The sequence below is a fragment of the Condylura cristata genome, unplaced genomic scaffold, assembly GCF_000260355.1.
Source record: "Condylura cristata isolate star-nosed mole 26May11 unplaced genomic scaffold, ConCri1.0 scaffold00023, whole genome shotgun sequence".
NCBI lineage: Eukaryota > Metazoa > Chordata > Mammalia > Eulipotyphla > Talpidae > Condylura > Condylura cristata.
In genome coordinates this window covers 30,618,518-30,627,857 of record NW_004567124.1, presented here as the reverse complement: position 1 = coordinate 30,627,857, position 9,340 = coordinate 30,618,518, and the positions used below count along the sequence as shown (strand labels likewise).

The 9,340-nt window shown below is 35.3% G+C and overlaps 1 protein-coding gene across 3 annotated transcripts in view; it reads right to left on the bottom strand.

Moving 5' to 3' along the window:
- The window catches only part of DPH6 (diphthamine biosynthesis 6), a 143,434-nt gene that overhangs the window by 7,504 nt on the left and 126,590 nt on the right, over nt 1–9,340 (bottom strand). For all 3 annotated transcript variants that reach the window (XM_004687939.2, XM_012728492.1, XM_012728493.1), the window contains one exon: nt 4,191–4,285. In XM_004687939.2, the coding sequence (XP_004687996.1) occupies nt 4,191–4,285 (95 nt within the window). The remainder of the gene's footprint in view (nt 1–4,190; nt 4,286–9,340) is intronic.

Here is a 9,340-nt window from a genome sequence, read left to right as displayed (position 1 = left end):
ATAAGCAATAAATGAAAGGAGTATAATTTTAATGGATTCTATTAAATCCATAACCTTTCACTTACTAACATCATTTCAACCACCTATACAAAACCGGAGTCAATTGGGGTAGAAATGGATAGGTTTTAATTTCAAACAGAATGACGTTACTATCGATCTTCATTTCCCTTTCATAAACTTGCACCTAAAACTTGCCTTTCAAGTATCTCTGGTTTCCACAGGCTTTATGGATTTTTCTGAAACCCAAAAGTATTTGTTAGAATATCCTGAGTAACCCAAAAATCAAGACCAATATGTCATAACAAAAGTGTTTTTTCAGTTGGTTGCTCTCCTCTTTTGCTATTTTTTAAAAAAGATATTTATTTTTTATTTATCTATTTTGTAGAAGACCTGGGATGTAGGCCAGAAGTGGCAGAGTGGGTGAGAAGATTCACCAGAGAAAGAGTGGAGAGCAGAACAAGTGGATTTACTGCTAAGGCAAGCAGTGGGTGAGACAGCAGAGGTTTGCTGCACCCTATGTGGGTCAGCTCCTTGACCAGGGATTGAACTCAGGCTGCAGCAGTAATAGTGCTGAGACTTAACTCCTAAGCCACTTCTTAGGAGACTCTTCTTGCTATTAAACAGGAAACCAGTGTGGCAATCAATATGGTCACTGTCTCTTACACAACTGAGGCTTTCCTAAAAGAAAGAGCTGTCTCAGTATCCATCCATTGCTATGTGAGGTTTACCCTCAGTTAGAAAACTTTAAGAGTAGATGAGTAAGCCTGGATCTCACTTCTCCCATGTCAGATCCCTGAGGTCTGAGATCAGGTCCTACGTCCATTCTTCAAGCAAAATAAGACAAAACCCTGATCTCTCTACTGAGATTAATCCATGAGTCACTGTTCCTGCTGCTCTTCTAAAAACACATTTGTATATCAGTATTCCCCATAGAATGACACTTATCTTTGCAGGCATCTTCAATGTCTTTTCTCTGAAGCCTTCCCTGACAACCTCAGATAATGCAGGTTTTCTCCACTATGTGTTTTGGAAATGTGTCCATAATCATTTGAAATGGGATTTTTTTTTAAAGATTTATTTATTTGTGTCCACAACAACTGGAGTACAGGACAGCTGTGTTAAGATGATTCGCCAGAGACAGAGCGTGGAGCAGATAAGGCAGATCGATCCAGTGAAATACATTGCTGAGGGGAGCAGTGGGCATGCCATGTGGGTAACCTCCCTGGCAGGAGATCGAATTACAGTAACTATAACAGGAGATATTGAGAAATGAATTCTCAATTATAGACTCCTGCATTATTAATGGCTAGTTGTTAATAAACAGTTGCAGGAACAAAATTTATCTTTTGATCATATGGAAAAATACATCTATGACTGTGACTTATATACATAGTTTTAGAATGTACAACACATTAGAATATATACAATTCACTCACTTCATCACATTTAGCACTTAGCAGGTTAATGGCATTTTCTAGTTTAAATTGGAAGAAATATTTTTATACTTATATACTATATATAGTTATATACACATAGTATGTATATATTATATTACTATATAGTATATTTATAAATTGTATATTTATAAATTACATCATATTCTTTTTTCTCTAACCCAGCATATCCTAACATGTAATCTCTAGTTATTGAATTTTAAAAGGAACAAACAGAAGTGAAACATGACACATAGAAAAACTAGTAAATGTCAAATGAATGCAACAATTTAAATAAATGGTTCTTAGTGCCTGTTGTGTATTCTGAGAGTTCTGATACAAAAACAAGCACTGGAGACAAAATGGCTGCTAAAGCCTTTAAAATTGGATGATTCAGCAAACTGTGGAGAAAGGTTAAGTCAATGTAGAATACAAGGATCAAGCATGAAAACATAAAGCTAACGAAGGCATAGCATATGAAGAATAAAGCAAAGAATATGTCTGCACATCAGAAGATTAGTGATTGCAGATAAATGAGTAAGAATGAAAAGACAGTGCCTTCTCACTGTTTTCAAGGTACACACCCACATGTTAGCACTTACATGTATTTTTGATTTGCCTGTCCATCTCTCCCATGAAGGAAGCATTTCTACAGAGCAGGGTAGCAGCTTGAAGTGTTCCACCCACATAATTTGCCTCATTAAATGATTATTCAGTTGAACTGAACAGCTCATTTAGGCACTAGAGACTTCTCATACACCTCCCTGACATCCTTGTCTTTCATAGCATGACTAATTCTCCTCATGCCATTGTCTCAGCGTTAGGTTTCCTTGTCTACAAAATTATGAAGTGAAAAAGATTTAGTTTTTAGATATAAAATACAAAAAGAGACAAACCTCCTGATTATTCAGTGTGATGTAACACATGTCTTATAATTCCAGGTTGTCCCTAAGATATCAGATGCTCTAGCATCTCAAGATGTCAAGTAAACAGCAATAATATTATTATCCCATTGCATATCTTTCTCTTAGTGAGCTTTCTTCTTTTAAATTTAGTTAGTCCCATATTAATACATTGCAAGTCCCCCATTATAATTCTGCATTATTATGCAAATGGTTTTCTTAAGAAATCAAACAGTATTATTTCATATAAGTAGTACCTTATGCATACTTCAATCATGAATCATCTGGTGATTCTAATAGCCAGAGAAAAAAATTCCCAAATATAAACTCATTTTTATGACACTTTATCAGCTTGTAGCATAATTATATATAGACATAGATTTCTTCCACTCCTTTGAAGGCAGGAAGTAGGCTAAACATCAGTGATGCTTTGGACATAATAGGTATTTGACAATTTTTTTTTAAAAGAGTATAATTACTTATTAAAGTTATTTCCAAATTATTTTATTTTATTTTTATTTTAAAGACTTTATTTATTCATGCGGATCTGGGGTACAGGCCAGAGATGCGAAGGGTGAGAGGATTCACCAGAGACAGAATGGGGAGCAGAACAGGCAGATTGAGGAAGTACACTGCTGAGGGGAGCAGTGGGTGGGTCAGGTGAAGTTTGCCGCACCATGTGGCTCTCCTCCAGGGCAGGTGGGGATTGAACTCATGTGGAAGTGGCTTTAGCTTCTTTGTGCTGTGCTTTAACCCACTGTGCTACCAAGGAGGGCCCCAAATGATTTTATTTTAATTATTTTTAATTCAGCTAATATTTGGATACTGACATCAGGTATTAACATGGTAATACAACCACCATGTCACCCATAGTCCACCACTATAGTCCATGTGCTTCCTTCCCTCTTTGTGCCAAATTACTGTTATGTTGATGATTATTAATGCAAACAGAATGAAGAAGAATGGGTATATTACATAAGGGAATGAAAATATCTTGGCCTTATTTCATTACATAAGTGTACTTTTGCAATATTGTTTCAATTTTTTTAAGAGTACTTTCCTTATTATTATGTACAAAGACGTCATCTCTTAGTGTTAGAAATATTGGAGTGGCCCATTCAAGAGCAGATTCTAATCTTTCATCAGATGAGGCTTCTGAAATCAAGCATAATTCTGACAATCTTTTCCAAGAAGCATAAAAGCTCAGGAAAAGCAGATAAAGTGCTCTCTTAGCATATGCAAAAAGCAACATAAATTAGAGTATGGATAATAATGTAACAAACTAAAGAAAGTTCCTGTTTTTCACTACACTGATTTTAACAATTTATGACAAAGAAATCATACTACTCACTATACACTGAATTCATTTAAAAAAAAAAAGTTCATATGTAAAAACAACTCCAAATAATTGAAGAGAAATGTTTAGTATTACCATTCTAAGTTGTTAAAGCAAAGAAAAAGGAAAAAGAGGATGGAGTTAATGGAACCCACAGGCTACTGATGTGGCAGTTTATCAAATGTAGCTGTAATGAAAGATAAATAATACAGGCAATTCACACTTCATGAAAGGATAAAAGTGTCAGTGTGTAGGTACCAGTTTTACTGCAGGCCATAATCAGCAAGTAAACGAAAGTGCAATGTCTAAAAAGTTTATAGCCTTCTATGAAGGCCTCGTCTTGTCAGGTATTGATTTAGGTATTCAGACGACTTCACTGGTATTAAACAAATTGAGTGTTTGTGAACTTAGAGGACATGTTCTATTTCTCCCAACAAAAGTTGCCCCAAGCTTAATGCTAAGTTGTTTCTATCACTTAAATTTAAGGAAAATGAAGAAAATGCTGAAATGATAGCTCACACAATTATTTTCTTCTTAAACAGAGGGCAATCCAAAGTGAACGTCTCATACTCTCCACCTTCTCCACAAACATGGACTCCATACTTCTTAGAAAGCTGAAAATAAGATCAGAAAGGAAAAAAAGAAAAGGAATAGAAACTTAGCAAAATTACTCACTTAATTTATCTTATTTTGTCTTTCATGCAAGAAGCTAATTCCAAAAGTGATAGCAAGCTACAGCATCACAACTTTGTATTTCTGCTAAAAATGCGTAAAGCCATTTGAAAAAAGGTAACATTTTTAATAATCCCAAAACCTTTACAAGATGTATAAGTCATCAACATTTTTGTGTACACAGAGAAAACTTAAGGATGACTATAAATTTTAGAAATGATACTAGCTTTAGATCTAAAGGGAGACTAAGGAGGAATATACTCAATCATTATGTCATAAATAAGAATATATGCAGCCCAGTTGTACTTTCCCCACTTTTTGACCTTTACATGGAAAGGACAAAAAGAAAGGTGGGTGGGTTGTGTTTAAATCATTTCTCAGAGATGAAGAAAAAAAAAATCCAATACCTTTCCTTAAGTTTGTGAACAAGAAGTTACAGACATAGTCATTTGTTGGAGGCTATTATCATTAGTAAATTTCCAAGTTATTGAAAATTAGTATAATTCCAAAGCAACAGAAAGATCTTAAGAAGGACTAAGTCTAAAAAAGTTTGGATAGGGCCCTTCCTGGTGGCGCAAGGGGTTAGGACGCAGCATTGCAAGCTAGCTGTAGCCACTTCAGTGGGAGTTCGGAGGTGACCCACATGAACGCAGCAGACCTCTCCTGTCTCGCCTGCTGCTCCCTTCAGCAGTGTACTTCATCGATCTGTCTGTTCTGCCCTTCACTCTGTCTCTGGTGAAGCCTCTCACTGCCCCTGCACCTCTCTCTGGCCTGTACCCCAGTTCTGCATGCATAAATAAATAAATAATTTTTTTAAAGATTTATTTATGCATACAGAACTGGGGTACAGGCCAGAGATGCGGAGGGTGAGAGAATTCACCAGGGACAGAGTGGGGAGCAGAACAGGCAGATCGATGAAGTACACTGCTGAGGGGAGCAGCGGGCGGGTCAGGAGAGGTCTGCCACGCCATGTGGTCACCTCCAGGGCAGGTGGGAATCGAACTCTTGCGGAAGTGGCTTTAGATTCTCAGTGCAGTGCTTTAACCCGCTGCGCCACCAGGGAGGGCCAATAAATAAATATTTTTTAAAAATTGGATAAATATCCAATTAAACTAGAAACTAAAAAAACTAAAAGCACCCCTAGCCTCCTGTAATTAGGCATAAGTGATACTGTTTACATGATCCTGACTCAAGGAGTAAAATAATCTTCTATGAGATAGGTACAGGACTAGAGTAAGTGCTGGGGAACATTCTCATGGGCTGCATCATAAAATCTTCCTGCTTCTGTGCTGAGATCTTATCACTATAATTCCATCTGCTTTATTCTGAATTTCATAGTTTTTTGGCTAACAGCTTCTCCTCGGCCAAAGTCCTCACAATTTAAAGGAAAGTGACTACACTGATGTTCTCTTACTGTCAGCCCAGGGACTATGGCCTACCTCTTCAGTTTTACTTGCGATAGGTACATATTTATCTGTTTATTTTGTGGTTGTGTTAGCATTCCAAATCCATTACATTTCCACTTTTGAATATGTACCCTTAGGGAATGAAACTTTTGGTCTGGTAGAATTCTACTGCTGCCTCTGAGGATCAGTAATGTGAAAGACACTGTAAAGCCAAATAGCAAGAAAGTGAGAGAAAGAAAACTTGGTGGTATTTTCTAGAACAGTTCACAAGAACAAAGCAGATAAATCTCTACCACTTGGGTCATGAAGTAGGGAATAATCAAGGCATACAAATTACAGCTGGTCCTTATAGAAGCACATAACTGGAACAGCATTAAACCAGATTGAATTAATGCCTGCATTGTAATAATAAAGTGGGGATATTAACAGTATATGGATTTCAAGGGCGCTTCCTTGTCTTATCAGCTAGAGCCTGGTTTCTTTGCTGATCATTCTTTGCAGATCTACCTTTCACCAGTCTTAACATTGTGGCAATTTTCCACCAAGTGAAAAGTCTAATCTCACCTTTATGGTTCTCCCTTTATGGTACGTGTATATCAATTATTAGCTTTCTTTTATTAGAAAATGTTTTATTGACATTTTGCATAATTCTTGTAATACATCAAGTTATTTGCTGGCATGGTTATAATCTATTAGTTCCTAGTGAAAAAGAATGTAACCTTCTACATCAAACCAACATATTACCATTAAAGTCTGGATACATCGAATGATATTTTTAAATTAACAAGGGATGTTTCCATACTGCTAATTACTCAATCAGCTCTTTTATTAGCCAGACTAATGAGGGTGACCCAATAGTAAACAAGATGATATCCCTTGTCTCTTGATATTTACCAAATATACACACTCTATATACCAATACCACAAAATAATAATAAAACTGACATTTTCTTGAAAAAAAAAAAAAAGCACAATCTTTTTTTTTTTTTCTTTTCTCTCTGATAACTGATTTACCAGAATGGGTATGAATTTCAAGTCAAGAAATCTTAATGAAAAGCTTAGTGGTTTCTAAGTGGTGTGCCTATAAATCCCTAAGATGCCCTTTTTGTTCCTCCAAACTCTACTAACTTCAAATTCTAAGAATTTGTTTATAAATCCCTAAGATGTCTTTTTTCATCCCTCCAAAGTCTACTAACTTCAGATTCTAAGAAACGTTAAGTTCTCAGAGTACCTGTAATAGAGAAATCCTATTTTTTTGGTTTCCTTTTAGCCAGCTCTGTGGTACTTTTACATTCAGAAAAAACTTTGATAGAATCTTGAAGACATTACTTCAAAGAAGTAAGTAACAAAAGATCACATGTTTTATGATTCTGTTTATATGACAGTAAAGAATGGGTCAGCCTATAGGAAAGCAGGAAGATAAATAATGGAATATCCTAAAATTAATTTGTTATAGTGATGGCTATATAAGTTACTATATTAAACACCATTAAATTGTTAAAAGAAAAAGTGAAGTCTAGACTACTCAATTTATTTAATGAATTTTTTTTGCTAAAATATGAAATCCTAATATAAAATTTTGAAGCACAAATGCATAATGTTTGCATGCAATAGAAAGGGTGGGTTTAGGTAACTGAAGAATCCAGATATGCAATTTGAAGGCATATTTGTGATACACAACATTGAATTTACTTTTTTAAAACCTGGAGATGAATATTACTAACATTTTATGGTTCACAGAAAAGCAGCATTTTTATTCCTGACATGTCTCAGATCTATTTCTAGATACAAATAAAAAGTCATTAAGAAATGTAAAAAAAACAGTGACCTATAATCAAGATAAAAATAAACAGAAAATGGAAACAGACTCATATTAACCATATAATCCTGCAGACAAGGATTTTAACTGTTTTAACTATGTTAAAGGATTTAATGGAAAAGACAGACAAAGTTCACACACATAGTAAGTTCAGCTGAGGTGGGAAAACGGGCAGATTTAGGTTCATGTTCCATTTTCAAAAATTTTTGGGACTAGGATGTGGGATGATTGCCTAACTTCTCTGAATTTACTTAGGAAAATGTATAAACGAGTAAGGATTTATCTTTTAGAAATACCTCTGGCTGAGCAATGGAGAATGAGCTGTAAAGGATCAAGCCAAGAAGCAGAAAGCACTGAGAACTTGTTGGAGGAATCTGGGCAGGAGGTAAAGAAGCACTGAGGATAGAGAGGAGAGGACAGATGTTTTGAAAGACTTTTAGGAAGTTAAAATAAGTAATTGGATGAAGGAATAAGGAGGCTAAAAAATTTTAAGGAAAATTTCCATGTTTCTGCATTGGGAAACTGGATGAATGGTGGTTCTGTTTATTATTAACTCAGCATAAGGAGTAGTTTGGTGGCAGATAGACATCCAAGATACTGATTTTTTCCTATGCCTTTTGAACTCCCTTCTTCTGAACCTAAATTATAAATATCCTTCATGATTTTCTCTGTAATATGTTCTTCTTTAGCAATTTATTCCCTCACATATATCATGATTTCAACTCTCATCTTTATTGTTATTCTGCTGCTAATACTAATATTAAATATAATAATATGAAGAATATTTGCATTATACCATAAAGTTAAATGATAATGATTATCTTATTTAACCCTTAAAATAATGACAAAAAATAAAAAAAGACATAGGTTCTAAAATAGATTTAAGCATAAATTTAAGATCTTCCATTTTCCAAGTGAGTTATTTTGTAAAAGTAATTTATTTTCTGAGCGAATCATTATCTATAAAATGTAAATCTTGAAAGTAGCAACCTTACTGGCATCTCAGATGATTTTAAGCAAACAATGCAAGTGAATCAATTATTACACAGGCATGTAGTAAAAACTTAATAAATACACATCTGAAGTATAAGGTTAGGTAGAGCTCCAATGCTGGTAAGGTACAATGAAAACAGCAGCAAGAATGGCCTGTATCAAAAAGACCAGAAATAACATGTGCTGGAGAAGTTGTGAAGAAAAAGGAACGCTTATGTACTGTGGATAGGAATGTGGACTGCCTGGGTCTATGGAAAGCAGTATAGAGGTTTCTCAAAGGATAGGTCTGCCATATGATCCAATATTACTCCTATCAACAAAATCCAAACAACTAATTCAAAAGGAAACCTGTTTACTGCAACACTCTTTAAAATAGGCAAGATATGGAAACTGCCCAAATGTCCAAAAACAAATGAGTGGTTCAAGACGATGTGGTATATGCATTATGGAATACTATGTGGTGATCAAAAAAGATAAACTCAGGCCATTTGCAGAAACATGGATGGAGTTGGAAATTAAATGAAATTAGCCAAAAGGAGAAAGATAAATACCAGATGGTATCATCTATTATGCGGAATATAGAAAAACTAAACAAAAGCTCAGAAAAAGATAGGCTTTAAAACCAACTCTTGGAAGCTGATCCTGGGTGTTCAAAGAGGGAGGGTGTGGGAGATGGGTGAAAACGGCAGGGTGGAGAGAGAACATGATGGGCTACAGTGGAGGACAATGAGTGATTCCAAGGTGGGAAGAGATGGTAACTATACCCGGAGGAGGTTGGG